This window comes from Phycodurus eques, chromosome 2, assembly GCF_024500275.1.
Source record: "Phycodurus eques isolate BA_2022a chromosome 2, UOR_Pequ_1.1, whole genome shotgun sequence".
In the NCBI taxonomy this organism is placed as follows: Eukaryota; Metazoa; Chordata; class Actinopteri; order Syngnathiformes; family Syngnathidae; genus Phycodurus; species Phycodurus eques.
The window spans coordinates 1,105,530-1,121,534 of NC_084526.1; the positions used below are offsets into that span (position 1 = coordinate 1,105,530).

A 16,005-nucleotide genomic window follows, 5' to 3' on the forward strand; every position below is an offset into this window, starting at 1 on the left:
CCGACCATACTCCGTGTTACGGCATAACGACACGGTGCCGTAAAGTTGGTGCGTGTTTTCTTACTTCTCTGATAAAGCTCTCGTTAGCACCCAGTTGTTGTTGTTGTTGTTGTTGTTGTTGTTGTTGTTCACGGATGAGCGGACATAATAATCTGACGATAACTCTTCACTTTGTGTCAGTGCCCTTGTTCTTCGCCGCCATTCTGTAGTCAGTCTGCCGGCATCAGTTTCGTTAGCTTTGGCCAGCGACTGGAGGCTAAATGCTCATTTCCTGTCAAGAGGGTTAGGGTGCTGCCCTCTGCTGGCCAAGACTCGCATCCCAGAAGGAGTTGCACAATGAATGATGTCCAGTATTAATCTTTGCAGTCTTTTAAATTGAGTATTTTTTTTTTTTTGTCAAGTCGAAAAGTGAAACTGGATCTTTTCCTACAGCACGTGTGCTTGCTCACGTCGCGATGACGTGCTTGGGAATCGCCGATTGGAAGATTTTCAGTCATTGCTTGTGACCCGCCATCCACCAAACGTGCCTCCTCTGTACTTTTGTTTTCAAATGCTTTTAATCATGTAAAGCGCAGTGAGTTACCTTGTATATTAAATGCACTCTATCAATAAATTTGCCTTTGCTTCTGCACTTAAGCACATCAGTGGTGAGCACTGAGCAGGGGCACGTTGTGGGGATTTTGGACGCCTTGCTGTGGAGGGCACGGTGGCCGGGACGCCATCCCCTCGATTGCAAAATTGGCAAAGAGTGGATTTGAAGTCGAGGACCGCCCTTGAGGTTGAACAAACGAGAAATACGAGGCAGAAGGCAAGCTCTCGAGGGGAGCTCCCTCGCAAGCCCCGAGTGGCTACTGGTGACATCATCGCTTATGCTGTGGACTTCCCTTCCCCCCCCCCCCCTCACCACAGATGCGTAGGCTGGGTGACATCATTTTGCAGAAGGCGCCGCAGTGCACGATGGGAGCTGCGGGGAAGGAGCCGAGCCCCCCCCCCCCCGCCCTCACGTTTGCTGCGATGTGGCCAATGAGAGGCCAGCGGCCGTGCCGGCCAATGGGACGCCTCGTAAATGATGTCATATAGCAGCTGCTGTGGTCCTGATGCTGCGGAGGCGCACATCATCTTCATTCTCATCTTCATCTTCACAGCTAAGGGCGACATTACAGCTGGTGAGTGCTCAGTTCTTGCACTTTATTATCATTAGTCGTAGTATTCTGATCATTGTATAGGCTCTTTTATCAGCTTGTTTCGCTGCCTCGTTGTCTTTGTCAGCAATTTGACAAAATGTCGTTGACTTTCCGGGTGAGAAAATGACATCATGGCTAAATGAATCGACTCAAATATTAGGAACAAGGATGACAATGAATTAGAAATGAACCGAGATGCCCTAATCCAGAAAGGAAAAAGTAAAGTGCAACCCAACTGACCCAAAAATGTTTTGTAAGTGTGACACATCATAGAAAAGAGTCTTGTTAACAAGCCGGACAATGGATGAATGAATGAACGGGTAGGGGGGGGGGGGAATGCAAAGTATGTGATATCAGCCTTCCAAACGGTCAAGAATTTAGACATTCTTTCAGCTTCCAGACGCTGGGAGCTCTGAAAGTCCCGCCTCCCCAGAACTTCCAGCAGTCAAATCAAATACACGTACTTACTTCTCACGTAGTCAAAAAAAAAAAATCCAAAAGATGCACCGTGAATCTGTTTGCGAAGACATTTAGGTACATGATTGCTTTGATATGATGAACGGTGCACTGACCTTAACCCTAACCCTAGAATTGAAAAGTTGATTGATTTGAAAATAAAAATAAAATCCCTTGTTTGAATCCCATCCGGTCTCCCACGAGGCCATTCTGGCGTTTTGTATCTGCTCTGCCCGTCCGGTATTACGGATTGACGTCTACTGTGTCATAACTTCAATATCGAACCTGACTTTGGTCTGCCAGGTGCGCGATTCTCTGTTGACGTAGCGCCAAAGTCTTCTTCCAGAGCGCCATGACGTTTTCAGGTGTGTTCGGGTTCAAACTCTTCATTTGTGTTCCTGTGCACTTGTTCATGTTTGCGTTTTTTGCTCCTCTCAGCCCACAGAGAGAAGTTGCGAGAACTCCCCCTCGTGTCCTTATTGTGCTCCTGTCTTGTCCAGAAAGCCCCCGACGCCACCGCTGCCAGTGCCGAGAAGGAAGGTCAGTTCGTAGGTCAGCTCAGCTTGAACCTCACAGCCTGACATTACCTCGCGTAACCTCGCCTCGTGGAGGAAAGCTCGTCAGCTGGTCTTTCGGGCCAAAATGACAGAGGTGACCAAAACATAGCCACATAATTTGAAAATTTTTTTTACATCCATCCCTCAATATCGTAACCGATCGCTCTGCGTGACTAAGGCTGTCGTGATCAACTCTTTTTCGAATCGATTATCCTGTAGAGATAGCACGTCGACTAAGCGAGTAATCGGAAGGCACGACGTAAGCGTGTGCGTCTGCAACAAATGTCCGTGCGAAAAACAGGGAGACCGCGACCGAAGATCTTTCCAGGTGGCGCAAATCGGTACCTGGCGGCACAAATGGTTCTTTCAGTCATCATTTTTATTGCTACGAGGCAGAAATGTTCGCGTCGATCGATTTCTGTGGTCGACTTGGACGATTTCTTATTTTTCCCAACCCTAGCCGTGACGTCATTCACGCTACGGTGGACTGAGAGCGGGCCCGCTTGCCTGAGGTTTCTGGGAAGACATCGGGAACGGCCGAGGCAATGTGTCACCAACGTGAACGCGGGAGAGAAAAGTCACTTGAGCGCGGCATGCCAAGTCCACACAGGAAGGCCAGAGACCAGATTCAAACCCACAACCTCAGACGTATGAGGCAGACGTGCTCACCACACTAAAAGAAGGGTCGTATTGGGGCAAGGCATTCAAACATCATCACGATGAATCGGTTTTCAAAGCACAAAAATGATGTTCAGTAGGTGCGTCCTGTTCACGATGTTCATCCTTTCCAAGATACTCATCATAATTTTGCGCACAGGTGCTTGACATGGGATGTAAGCAAGCAGAAGATGCGAGTGGGGCTTTGACTGTGGTTTGTCCGTAGGTACGGTGGACCTGAAGCTGGGCGCCATCCGCCACCTGGAGGTGAGCGGGCATGCGAGCGGCCGGGCCTTCCAGGTCATCCTCAAGCCGCCCAGCTTCAACGACGCGCCGCCAAAGGCCATTGCGCCGCCTCGTCGCAAACCGTCGCCGGGGGAAGTCCGGAACGAGCGGGACGCCGCCCACCACACGGGAAGGGTCGGTTGAACCCTTCAGGGCCCAAAGTTTGGGTGCACGTGACTTTGAGCTCCACGTTTACGTGCGGACGTGTCTCATTCTAGTGTCAGGAGGCGGAGCTTCTCAAGCACTTGGCAGGGATAAGGGAACCCGAACGGCAGGTCGCCGACAAGCTCAGCGAAGACGTCAGCAAAGACGTCAAACCCTTGGCGGAGGTGAGATGAACTTTGCTTCCTTTTGAGCGTTAGCTGGTGTCGTTAATGCGGGCCTTTTTCCTTCGCCGGATAGAAAATGGTGAGCACCGAGGTTGAAGGAAGACTGCTGATACCACCTTATGGAACAGCGGGCGTATGGTCTGGTATCAGAGTGAGAGAGGTGAAGTCCTCTGCCTGCTCAAGCCCAACCTCTTAGCCCAATTTCAAAAGTTGTTTGTCCTTGAAAACGGTCCTTCTCTGTCCTCTATGGGCCACACGGTTGAGTTCTCGTCAGAACGATGGACTCCGGTAAATATTGTCCAGTTTTGGTTTGAGCTGGACGTCCGTGTGCAAATGTTCGCGTCCGCCCACTCGGCAGATGGCGTAGCTCCGTGCCGGCACGCTGACGCTCGTTCCGATCGGCAGGCGCCTTGACGACGCGTACGATCGCAACACCGGCTCAATTTCAAGCGTCCGCTTCGGGTGGGACAAAGACGAGCGTTTCCGAACGCGAGTCACTCCAAGAAGAGGAAGTGAGACCGACGCACCCTGGGTGGCAACGGCGCTTCTGTGGGACGGCGGTCACTGTTGTCACCTGCTGCCAACAGAGGGCGTGACGGCAAAGTCGACCTTGCTTCTATTTGTGAATAAAGACGTGAACATGTGCTCATTGTGTGTTTGTGGAGTTCCTGTTTTTGTGCATGCTACGTGTCGCTCTTGTCACCTGGCTTGGCTGGATTGGTTAACCGATGAGTAGACTTTACACCGATTTGATCGGTATCGATATTTATCGTTACCGTGGCGACGGCAACAAGAGCGGAGCGAGCCGGCTCGACTGTATTCTGAGGACAAAATGGGGAAATTTGCTCAAGACAGGAGAGGACGTTCGTTTAAGGCTCGCTTGAGGGATGTTGACGTACTTCGAATACGATACGGCTCGCAAGCAGCAAATAAAATGTTATGTAGCCCAGCAAGCTACAGCTAGCACGAACGGTTGGACGTAAACATGCCGCCGTTCTGTTGAATCGTGCTTGAATTTGATTTCAATGTATTAGGAGTTTTGAGGGGGGGGGGTAGGATCCGATTGATAAGCATTTCCTTTCATTTCCACGGATGATTTTGAGTTACGAGCGTGGCGACTGGACAAGTTAAACTCGGAAGTCAATGTACCACTGTACTGTATGGGGATCTTCAGTGGAGCTTTTAGTGAAATGCATACTGCAGTGCACCATATGGAAGTCCCATTCTGGTAATTAGGGAGTCCCCAATCACCACTTTGGGATTTTGGATGGACTGCAGCGTCTACTGCAGATTGTCTTCTCACTGACACCAGCAGTGAGGTGAGCGTTTTCTGTTCACTGAGACACATTGATTCGTGATATTTTATTTCACACAGTAAGAGTACAAGCCCCTCGTGCATTTGGTCAGAGTTGTTGTTGCTGACGATGTCTGACGCACGTGCATCCGACGGCGATGAGGCGTGCCTCCAAGCGGTAGCGGCGAGCGTCGCGCCGCTCTGGCGCGCCGGAAGTCTCGAGGCGGCGCAGCAGCAGGACCTGGTGCAGGATGGGTCGGGACTCGAGCCGCAGGTCCTCCGCGCCGTTCGAGTCCAGACAGCCGCGGAACACGCAGCGGGCCTCGGACACGGGAGGGAAGACGGACGCATCCTGGGACACGCTGATCGGCACACGGCAGACGCGCTGTCACAAACGCCTCTTGACCTCTCAGCATACGCGCGCGTGCTTTTGAGTGTCCGCCTGTCTGTGCATACGACTGTGCGCGTGCGCGTGTGCGTTCCTACTTGTACGTCCACGGTGAGATGGAGTGGTTGTGCAGCGGTCGGAATGTTTCGGAAGGAACAAGGACGTCGGCGTTGAGCTCCAGGGCCACCGTTTGGATTGGCGCCTCCCACGATTTCCTGCGCGCCTTCGCGGACGATTTTGACCGGCCATCTGCTTCCGCGACGACCACGCCCTCCGTCATCAACGCCATCGTCATGGCCACCTAAAGACATCACATGACTCCTCAAATTAAAAACCTGCTGATTCTACTTATAGTCAGTGTCCCACCCACCGTGCTGATGATTGCTGATGCGCAATATTGATGATTGAATATTGATGACAGCAGAGAGTAACCATAAGTCAGATACGATGTTCTCTATATCCCTTTACAAGTCCTAATAAATCTGAAAAGCTGGTTGACGTCATTCAACCAGAGGGCCACGGGCCAATATGAAAAAAAACTCTGGGGAGCGCACGTCACTGACGACCTCTCCTGGACCGGCGACATCTCATCGCTGGCCAAGAAAGCTCACCTGAGCGCCGAACCCCCGCGCGCGCACGCGCACGCGCCGTGTATGTATGCGCTATGCATACGGTAGAATTGACGGCAAAAGCACCTCGTGTCTTGTACATCCGCCGCCGTTTGCTCTGCAAAAAGATCCACTTGACTGCACTTCAAGCACAGCTCAGAAAAAGACGAGCGCGTCTCTGACAAATGACGCATGCCCGGGCGCGACACGGATCAAGCACAACGAAGCAATTCTGAAATACAGCAGAACCGAACGCCTGATTCAGCTCAAACTTCAGACAATCAAACGGCAAGAAAACGCAACTCCTCCTGAGCACAAATAAAGCGGGCGGCGGAATTCGCGGTGGTTTGCGTTACTGGTGACCGGTCGCTGGACCGAACTCCTCGTCACACTATACACCTTTGGCCGGTTACGAGGCCGGGTGCCATCGACAAGCGGCCGGGTCTCACCGTCACGATGGCGCCGTTCAGCGTGGAAAACATTCTCGTCGCTCGCTGGAATCTTCCGCTGTCGCTTTGGAGGCTTCTCGGGTTTTGCTGGAAGTTGAGGTGTGCGAATGAAAAGACCGTGTCATTCCCCGGAACCTTTATCCTGATTCGTCGGTGCCGATGTCATCTTTAAACTTCCTCGAAAAACCGCACGGGCCGACCGGCCTGCGTGACGAAGCGCGACGCTTGACCCGCTTTCGCACACATGAAAGATTTTGAGGTCATTGTTTGCATTTGATCTCGTCAGGTTCCAGTTTAAGGATGAAAGGACGGTGGCTTCCAGAGCCCCCGCAGACAAAACCTGCTGACTTCCACAGCTTGCGGGTCACTTCCTGTTGACGTAGCATCGGGTGAGGCGCTCCACTCCCGATGCGTATTTCGCGTAGGATGTTGTAAAACGGGGGTTTTGAGCAATGTCCTGACGCCACGGACCTCAGTTGATGGTCTGCGTGGAGGATGGACGGGAGAAGAGCGAGAACGGGGGGGGGGGGGGGGGATGCGGTTGGAAAGTCAACAAACTGAAGAGGTGGGACTGAGGACAAAACAGAACGCGTGTCCCTCTTCGAGCATTCGACAGTACGCACCTCTGCGTACTCCGTCCTCCATCCACGCGCCAATTGATAGTCGAGCTGCGTCGAGAGGGTTAGCGCTCGACGCAGGAAGTGAATCGTGTCACAGAGTCTGACCTGGTTTACAGTGACTCACTTGATCCATATCGCAGCATCATCGCACTCTCGGCTTTTTTTTTTTTTTCCACCCACCTTGCAGCTCGATGCCCGTGTATGACGACTGACTTCCTTTTCGGTCACCACTGACTGCTGCTTTCAGTCATTTTTAAAAATAACTCCTTCCTCCTCACCCTCCTTGATCTGGCTGCAGCTTTTGATGCCCTCTCTCACACCATCATCCATCCCCCACTGACATTATCCATACACCCCTCCAGTTATTCAGTTCTTAGCTGCCCGGCCGCACTCAGGTTGTTCAAATGAAATCATTCAAACCCCATCCGTTTATTCTGGTGTCCCCCAGGGCTCTGTCTTGGGCCCCCCTTCCTCTTTATCACCTCCATCATACCACTTGGCAATATTTTCCATCAATCCAACGTACACTTTCACTGTTACACGGATGACACCCAGCTCTAACACGCCACCAAACCTGCCGCCACTCTTCCTCTTTCCTTCCGTTTTGACCGTTTTTCTGAACACCGGTTTTCATCCAACTTTCTACAACTCAACAGTGATAAAACTGAACTCCTACTCACAGGTACCAAGTCCATGCTAGCCCAAATTGACAGGTCTTCCATGACACTTGATCATTTCTCAGTTTCGTCCTCCCCTCGGGTTAAGGGGTCTGGGTGTCATCTTCGACAGGATGCCCTCCTTCCAAGCACACATGAACAACATCACCTGGGGCCTCATGGAGAAAGACTTGTCCACGTGTAACATCTACATCGGTTGCACATGATTAAAATGTGTTCAAATGAATTTGTTTTCGGAGATGATGTCATTTGAACACATTTTAATCCCGTGCAACCGATGTCCGCTCAAATTAGGTCAATTCAAAGGACTCTTTTTATCAGTCTGCACAGGTGCGGCAGCAGCCGGTTGTTGGAGCGTAATTGCGTCCGAGACCCTGGGGATGCCGGAGGAGACATGTTTTAGGAGGAAATCCACGCAAGTCTTTGTACATGAGGCCCCCGGTCTGTATACACGTAAGTCTACTCAATTCTAGTGATGGTGAGATGAAGCATCGATACTTTCAGTCAACTGTGCCGGCACATGTACCGACACTTCGTGAGGAATCGTTTACTCTACGGCGCCCTCAACAGGGCAATACAATGGACTACGATCGAGTTGCCACCTACAACACAAGTGATAGGGCCACAGTGAAACACAGCGTTAGAAATAGGAATGCACTTTGTTACTTGTACTCGCGCTTGTCATTAAATAAAGAGAATTCAAACCCCACTATTTTTCAATGGTTTTTATTTTTGATAAAAGTACTTTCTCTAAAGAGCCAGGACTAAGGCGGCTCCGCTTTTTGGTGAGGGTTTGTCCCGCTTTGGGAAAAAAATCCTCTCACAGGGCACAGATGAAGCTTGAGTGGAAAGGTACACGACGGCCAGTGTGAATACGTTTGGGAAAGAATTTCTTCGCTTTCTGTGTTTGTATTCATTTTTTTTGTCTCCAAAGTGCTCTCTTGTCAATTGACTGTCGGTTGTCGTACTCGAGCGGCTCCAACTACCGGAGACAAATTCCTCCTGTGTTTTGACATACTTGGCAAATAAAGATGATTCTGATTCGTATTCTGATAAGAGGGGCTCTCATCGCTACAATTGTCCCTTTATTTATTGAAAGATTATTCTTCAGAAATTAAAATATAGATTCTAACTAAATACCTCATTTTACCCATATCACATAAGGCTAAAGAAACACACTTCAAAACCTCAAATGATATTTACCCCTGTAATGATTTTTCAAAACAAATATTCAAAATTGATTGAAACAACTGCGTTTTTTTGTAACTCTGATATTGGGACTTGACAACATTTGTTTTTTGATTGCTTTGGGAATCATTCCAACAGTGGACATCCAAAAAGGACAACATATCACAAAGCTGGAATACAAGGAGATTGAATATGGATTCATAATTAAAAATAATTAAAGTGAAATGATGTATGATACCATAATTATTTTTGGCGAAATAATTCACTCATAGATGTAGATTTCTAAAATGTCACTCAGCTTTTAGTTTATAAGAAAGGAGTTAAGAATTTTAGGATAATGTTAAAATTTCTTCAAACCAATCAAACATGGATTGTATATGAAGGTTTTATTTTCGGATTAGAACTCTTTCTATTTTTTGTCTTTACAAAACGGTTACATGTACTGTTAGGTTACCTGTGGGTGGACCACTCGATCGCAATGCACGTGTGAAGAAGAAGAAGAAGAAGAAGAAGGTATGAAGAAGAAGTAGAAGAAGAAGAAGTAGAAGAAGAAGAAGTAGTAGAAGAAGAAGTAGAAGTAGTAGAAGAAGAAGAAGAAGAAGAAGAAGAAGAAGAAGAAGAAGAAGAAGAAGAAGAAGAAGAAGAACAACAACAACAACAAACAAGAAGAAGAAGAAGAACAAACAAGAAGAAGAAGGAGGAGGTCTCCTTTCTTGGTCAGTGTGCGTCGCCTTTAGCCCGTTAGCTATTCGTTTCAGCTCAATATTGTCTCTGTTGCAGCCTTTGCTTTTCGAGAGCATGGCGTACCAGTTGTACAGGAACACGACGTTGGGGAACAGCCTGCAGGAGAGCCTGGACGAGCTCATTCAAGTGAGCAACCGTGCGAGCTAACGCTACTGCGCTTCCGCAAGCCGTCTTAGCCGCCCTCGCGCACGTTTACGACGACGTGAACGAGGGGCAAGAAATCTGAATTCTTGGGACTCATACTTACACATACGACATCGCAGTGTTCGTGTTGGAAACATAGCCGTGTATAGACGGAGACGCCTCGTTGAGCGGGTTGGGCCGTTGCTGCGGTAGGTCAGCGCGTTCGCCATATTGGATGTGGAAGTTTCTCTCTCTCTCGCTCTCTCTTTCTCGCTTTATTTGGGAAAGAGTTGAACAGATGTTTTATTTCTTTTTAAAACAAGGTGCACTGTTGACATTTAACTCGTTTTTAGAAATCATCCGTGATCTATATCACTAACTCATGGCACTAAGGAAAATTCATTATCGAACAGTGTAATCTTCACAACGAGTAAATACTGGTGGCAAAATGTTTTATTGGGGGGTTTAGATTAAGGGATGTTGTAGCTGGTTTGGCTATTTGTGCCCTGTGATTGGCTTGGCGACCAGTTTGGGGTGTACCCCACCTCGCCCCCAAAGGCAGCTGGGGTAGTCTCTGGCACGCCCGTGACCAGGAAGGTGGAGAAGTGCTGCAGAAAATGGATGGCCAAATTCATTGTTTAGTCAAACCCCTCTTGCGCTGTGATCTCCAAGCAGTACGCGAAGGAGGCGGCGTCTCCGCTTTTCCGCTTCCACTATGGCCACGATGTCGATGTGCCACATCTACGTGTGTACAGTATGGGAGCTGTGATGTCAATGTCATTATGGCAGAAATATATTTTGGGGGTTAAAAATGGAAATGAAGTTGACATAAAGGCTACATTAGTGAAATCAGCATGCTACTTTGTGAGACAAAAGTGCAATGAGAGACGTATACCAAAAAGTTAGTGTGTGCGTGTGTGTGTGTCTGTCCGTGTCAGACGCAGCAGATCACTCCTCAGTTGGCTCTGCAGGTTCTTCTTCAGTTTGACAAAGCCATCAACACGGCGCTTGCCAACCGCGTTCGCAACCGCGTCAACTTCAAGGTGAGTCCACACTATTTATTGCCCATCTTTGTCGTCATTCAGCCTCTTACGCCTTTGCGTTGCGTTGTCATGCTTGTCTTGTGTGACAATGCGGGTTGTGCTGTCGGGGGTCGCCCGTCCCTGTCGTCATAGGCTGTTTCATACTCCTTGAGCGCTGGCAGCTCGATCTCGAGGACAATGTTTGGCTCCTCGACCCACTTCTGGAGTGGACATCATCTCTTGCTACCCTTACGTTAAAGCAACATTTTGGCTCACAGTGTTGGATTTGTTGGACTGGTCTTTTGTATTTTGGCATTGAGGTGCTGCGGGTCGCGGTCCCGGCATGCACACGTAAACATCGGCGACGAGAGTCGATCCGCGAGTACGTCTCGCATTAATTGGGAAACGCGCCTACAATTATCTAATTAGTTTACGGGTGTTAATGTTACATGTATTAAGCGACGGCGCACTGTTCAGGGTTATGTCACAAGACAAAATGAGCTCACTTCAAATTCCCAAATGGCCAATAAAAACAGAAAAATATAGTACTTAATATTTTCCTGGAGGGGGCATTTTGGGATTAGCCTTTGAAGTTGGTAATAGTGCAAAACGAAGCCAAACAGACGACCATTTTAGTCAATTCTTTTCAAGGAAGAGAGCGCTTACAGAGGAGGAGGCTCCTCATGTGGCACACCTTGAAGCAGGCGGAGATGGGCCTGGCTCAAGTTGGAGGGCAAAACAAGAATAGGTAGAATAGACTTGCTCCTTTAATCATGGAACATACAAAAAAAATTGGAGGAAATTATTACAACATGAATAAATAAGCCTTTTAAAACAGTTCTCTCCAGTTCTGTCAGGTTGGAGGGTGAACGTTGGTGGGCAGCCATTTTCAGGTCTTTCCAGAGATGCTCAGTTGGGTTTAAGTCAGGGCTCTGGGTGGGCCATTCAAGAACATTCACACAGTTGTTCTGAAGCCACTCCTTTGTATATGTTAGCTGCCTGCTTCGGGTCATTGTCTTGTTTGAAGGTGAACCTTCGGCCCAGTCTGAGGTTCCGAGCATTCTGGGCGAAGGTTTTCGTCCAGGTTATCCCTGTCCTTGGCCGTGTTCATCTTTTCTTCGATTGCAACCGGTCCCCCTGTCCCCGCAGCTGAAAAACACCGACCGCATCTCTGGAGCTCAGCCACAGTGATCTTTGGGGTTTTTTTTTTTCCCCTCTCTCACCGCTCTGACATGCACCCTGAGCTGCAAGGTCTTATATCGGCAGAGGTGTGGCTTTCCCAATCAAGTCCAATCAGTATCATCAAACACCGCTGGACTCCAATGAAGGTGTAGAACCAGCTCAAGGATGATCAGAAGAAATGGACGGCACCCGAGTTCAATAGATGAGTGTCACAGCAAAGGGTCTGAATACCTATGGGTGTGTGATGTTTCAGTTGTCCTTTGAATAAATTAGCAAACATTTCAAGAATTCCGTTTTTTTTCCTGTCCATATGTGGGGTGCTGTGTGTACATTGAGGGGGGGGGAATAACTTGAATGATTTTAACAGATGGCTGCAATATAACAAAGAGTGAAAAATTTCAGGGGGTGTGAAAACTTTCCATACCCCACCGTATATCACCCAGCCCTGTATTGTTTCTGTGTTTGTGTTGATGTTTTGTGTTGTTGTTGTTGCCAGGGTTCGCTGAACACTTATCGCTTTTGTGATAACGTGTGGACGTTTGTGTTGAACGACGTGGAGTTCCGAGAGGTCACAGACCTTGTCAAGGTAGACAAGGTCAAGATTGTGGCGTGTGATGGAAAGAGTAAGTGGTCACGCATACACCTTGCTCTTCTACGTTATCTTTATTCTAATAATTGTTATTACAGTGAATTATTATTATTATTTTTTTTTTTTTTCTTTTTCAGATTCTGGCTCCAATGCTGCCGAGTGAGCACGCCAATTGCCATGACACTCAGGTGTACATATGCGTATAAGTTTTGTGGACGTGCATGTGTGTGCACGCACGCGCATACCAACCTGCAGCATTTTATTTGAGTCATTTTATTTGATTATTATTATTTTTTTTTTTTTTTTACCTTGTTGAAGCTTAAATAAAATGGCCAAAATCCACGTTTCTTTTTGATGGCTTAAGAGTAGTGGTGTGTGATACTGCATATTTTGGTATCGATCCGATAAAGAGTAAACACAGGCCCACTGTCGCCGATAATGATACTTTTCAATCATTAAGGTGGAGGTATCATCAAACTGTCAAATCTCAATACATTTTCGTGATCTTTAAGTGATTTGATGATGTTGCCCTTTTTCTTTAGGACAGAATTAGGGCAAAGTTTATTGGTAAATCAAAAATACGTTATCTAAATATTACAGTAACAACAAAATGTCCCCCTCAGAAACTGTGATATAAAAATTCTCCCTTCATTGCACTTTTCTGGATTTTTTTTTTTTTTTTTTTTTTTTTTTACTTAAACAATTGATCAAACAATTAAACAATTGACTCTGGTGGTGATGAGGAAGACAAAGGCAGAGAAGAGAACCACGTGGCGGAAGCCGAGGCAGGACGAGTGTTGTGCGGCTTTTCGGGAAGAGGCGAGACGGGCTCTCGGTGGACGGGGAGGAGCTTCCGGAAGACTGGACCGCTGTAGCCAAGGTGACCAGAGAGGCGGGCAGGAGAGGAGAGAAGGAGACTTGGTGGTGGAAGACAATGTTTCCAGGAAACCAATGTTTTTTCAAATCCGCGGTTCGCAAGCGGCGGGAGCAGGAAATCGTGCTTCGCCGAGTCAAGGAGACGAAGCTGAGTTTCCGCGGAAACAAGGCGTGGTGGCCCGAGTTGGAAGACCAACTCAAGCAATGGAGTAATGAGCAAAGAACAGCCGGGAGAAGCGTCTCTACGGTCACCGTTCGACTCAGTGCAATAACTCGGAACTCGCCGGCTTGACGAAGCGCTGGACATCTGTGTGAACAGGGCGTTCAAAGTGAAGTGAGCGGCGGCGGAGCCATGGTGGCGAACCCAGCTTGACTAAGACTAGGAGGCGGCGCCGGGTGCGTTCCGCCACAATTTGTGAATGGACTGCGGATGCTCGGGCCAGCGTGTCTGCTTGCGCTGTTGTTTCGAGCTTCGGTAAAAGCCGGCCTCATTTCTGAGGAGCCGCACGGCAACGAGAATAACTCGAACCTGGCGTGTTTGATTGAGACCTTGCCCAGCTGTTCATTTCGGATACAGAAGATGAGGAATTTGTGGATGAGGATTGGTCAAAAAAATAACGTGAGTACATTGTTAAATACTTCCATCAAGTACAACCGAACTCACTTTTGCTCCCGCTGCCCTTTTAAAAAACATTGTTTTTGCGTGCACGCATGCTACTGTATGTTTCAAGCTCGCGTATGTTTTACCGTAAATGCCGAAATAGACCCCGGTACTGAAACTGTGCACCGGTATTTTCTTATGACAATATAATGTATCATGTAACGGTAATTCAGAGAATCTGACTGAATAATGTTGTCAATATATCGATTTCAGTTGAAAACAACGGACTATAAACTTAATCTGATTTATTTAAATGGAAGAAGTATCACTGACCTGCATGCATGCACACAAAATGAGTTCTCTGCATTGAGCCCATCGCAGTGAACACATACACATGCTAGTGGAACACACTGGAGCAGGGGGCAGCTGAAGACCATAGACCACAACCATCACCCTGGTGAGTAACTCTGGGGGGAAAAAACTGAGCAGATTTGATAAAGTTGGTGAAAGAAAGTCCAGGGTGGACTCCCTGGAATGGCGCACACACACACACACACACACACACACACACACACACACACACACACACTAACAACGTTCTGATTTCCCGAAGAGCACATTCGGAGTGAACTTCCCAACGCACCCTATGTTGTGCGTTTGTCGTGTCGGTGTGACTAAGTGTAACGCAATTATATGTTTATAAGGATATCTGGGTGTGTCTCTGTAATGGGATGCATCCAAAAAAAAGTTGTTTTCGGTGTCTTTCTGTTTCCCCAAAATACTGTATTTATAAATGCCACCTTGATTAGCATTACCTGGTTGCTGTGGGACGTCACCCATATTTGGTGCGGGAGCCATATTTGATGTGGCAGATTGTCCGTAAGCTAAAGCAAGTCACTTCGTAAAGGGGCAACGTACAAAGTGTACAAAGTTAATGTCTCTCGTTTAGCCATTTGCAACCCCTAATATACTGTGCGCGTGTGTGTGTGTGTGTGTGTGTGTATATATTATGCAGTTCTGGTTAGCACATCTGCCTCACGGTTGTGGGGACCGGGGTTCAAATCCCGGCCCCGCCTGTGTGGAGTTTGCATGTTCTCCCCGTGCCCGGGTGGGTTTTCTCCAGGCAGGGAAAAGGCGACCCGCTGCTCCAAGAATTTGGGACATGAAGTCATGATATGGTGATTTTCATACTCAGGGTAACCACAAAGATGTTGACGGTCACGTGTGGGCGGAGCCTCTCCAGGCCGACGACTCGCCCGTCGTTGGCTTGGGTCCGAGTGGACGGATTGTACGTTCGTGCTCAGGTGCCGCTCGCCTCGTCAGCGGCACTTTCATTAACGGCGAGTCGGTGATGTGCAAATGAACGCATCACTTCTGCTTGACTTACATTGCGCTGGAGGTCGTTATGCCAATTAGCCACCGTTTATTAGCGCATTAGCGTCCTGTTCATTTATTCACATTTGTCCCTTCGACAATGAAAGCTTTTAACCGGCAGGAGGTAAGAAGAAAAATGAAAACTCCTCTCATATAAGCGGTCGCTTCCATGCCGGGTCGCTCGAAATCTTGCTGACGTTTTAGCGTCTGCTTGTCAAGCACAAAAACTCCCAACAAGTGAAGATGAACGCCAGTATCTGAAATCGGAGACCATTTTGACGCTTGGCGTCGACGGCTGCCTTTGAGCCAAGCAGAAGAGAAATCGCCGACTCGCCAACACCTTCCGTCGCCGTTAATTGATTTTCAACTTTTGGATCTTCGTCGTCTTCATTATGATCTTCACCATCCTAATCGACTTGATGTTCGTCAGTCAGCCTGCCGCTGCGGGTGCGGCGGGTGTAAATCCCGCTCAAGCAAACATCTCGCTCGCTTTCGTGTGCCAAAAGCTCGCGACGGGATTAGCACACACGCGTCGGGATTAAGATGCCCCTTTGAATTGTGTTTTACGCTCACACTAAATTCCAAGTACATTCAAGTCCATATCATTACTAATGACAAAACTTTTTCATCAACACGGAAACTTTTCTTTGTGTGAGTGCAGAAAAGACGTGAAACAAAAGCGGGATAAACACATACCGATAATCGGGGGCCCTCTGTTTGACGATTTCAACGGCGAGGGCAAATCCTGATGTGTACTTTACGCCGAGCCAGGGACGACGTGATTGTGTGCGCAGTTTTCAGG

At 48.2% G+C, this 16,005-nt stretch overlaps 3 protein-coding genes across 5 annotated transcripts; 2 read left to right on the forward strand and 1 right to left on the reverse strand.

Annotated features, from left to right (window-relative positions):
• The first annotated feature begins 917 nt into the window (after positions 1-917).
• LOC133414790 (stathmin-4-like) lies at positions 918-4,107 on the forward strand. Of its 2 annotated transcripts, XM_061700430.1 has the most exons (6): positions 1,092-1,166; positions 1,944-2,005; positions 2,079-2,180; positions 3,081-3,274; positions 3,358-3,468; positions 3,542-4,107. In XM_061700430.1, exons 2-6 carry the CDS (start codon positions 1,993-1,995, stop codon positions 3,662-3,664), a joined length of 543 nt encoding a protein of 180 aa, XP_061556414.1. In that variant the 5' UTR covers positions 1,092-1,166; positions 1,944-1,992; the 3' UTR covers positions 3,665-4,107. The 2 variants fall into 2 exon arrangements, with proteins under 2 accessions (XP_061556405.1, XP_061556414.1); XM_061700421.1 differs by lacking the exon at positions 1,944-2,005 and having other exon boundaries at positions 918-1,166.
• A 721-nt stretch (positions 4,108-4,828) lies between these two features.
• Positions 4,829-14,355, reverse strand: il17a/f1 (interleukin 17a/f1). 2 transcript variants are annotated; one of them, XM_061704282.1, is made up of 3 exons: positions 14,163-14,355; positions 5,249-5,451; positions 4,829-5,124 (listed from the first exon to the last, which is right to left on the reverse strand). In XM_061704282.1, the coding sequence occupies exons 1-3, from the start codon at positions 14,277-14,279 to the stop codon at positions 4,872-4,874; spliced, it is 573 nt and encodes a 190-aa protein (XP_061560266.1). In that variant the 5' UTR covers positions 14,280-14,355; the 3' UTR covers positions 4,829-4,871. The 2 variants fall into 2 exon arrangements, with proteins under 2 accessions (XP_061560266.1, XP_061560275.1); XM_061704291.1 differs by lacking the exon at positions 14,163-14,355 and adding an exon at positions 6,208-6,714.
• On the forward strand, positions 9,321-12,654 carry gtf2a2 (general transcription factor IIA, 2). The gene is made up of 5 exons (XM_061704305.1): positions 9,321-9,408; positions 9,473-9,562; positions 10,498-10,602; positions 12,260-12,386; positions 12,490-12,654. The coding sequence occupies exons 2-5, from the start codon at positions 9,491-9,493 to the stop codon at positions 12,513-12,515; spliced, it is 330 nt and encodes a 109-aa protein (XP_061560289.1). The 5' UTR covers positions 9,321-9,408; positions 9,473-9,490; the 3' UTR covers positions 12,516-12,654.
• Positions 14,356-16,005: the final 1,650 nt, after the last annotated feature.

Bases quoted from the DNA above. Each gene is read 5' to 3' on its own strand.
- LOC133414790 (XM_061700421.1), top strand. From the start codon at position 1,067: ATGATGTCATATAGCAGCTGCTGTGGTCCTGATGCTGCGGAGGCGCAC. The intron at 3,275-3,357 runs GTCGGTTGAACC...GTCTCATTCTAG, and splicing joins CCGCCCACCACACGGGAAGG to TGTCAGGAGGCGGAGCTTCT. The intron at 3,469-3,541 runs GTGAGATGAACT...TTCGCCGGATAG, and splicing joins ACGTCAAACCCTTGGCGGAG to AAAATGGTGAGCACCGAGGT.
- gtf2a2 (XM_061704305.1), top strand. From the start codon at position 9,491: ATGGCGTACCAGTTGTACAGGAACACGACGTTGGGGAACAGCCTGCAG. The intron at 9,563-10,497 runs GTGAGCAACCGT...TGTCCGTGTCAG, and splicing joins GCCTGGACGAGCTCATTCAA to ACGCAGCAGATCACTCCTCA. The intron at 10,603-12,259 runs GTGAGTCCACAC...TGTTGTTGCCAG, and splicing joins GCAACCGCGTCAACTTCAAG to GGTTCGCTGAACACTTATCG.
- il17a/f1 (XM_061704282.1), bottom strand. From the start codon at position 14,279: ATGGTTGTGGTCTATGGTCTTCAGCTGCCCCCTGCTCCAGTGTGTTCC. The intron at 5,452-14,162 runs GTCAGTGATACT...TGATGTCTTTAG, and splicing joins TTTTGTGTGCATGCATGCAG to GTGGCCATGACGATGGCGTT. The intron at 5,125-5,248 runs GTAGGAACGCAC...TGTGCCGATCAG, and splicing joins ATCTCACCGTGGACGTACAA to CGTGTCCCAGGATGCGTCCG.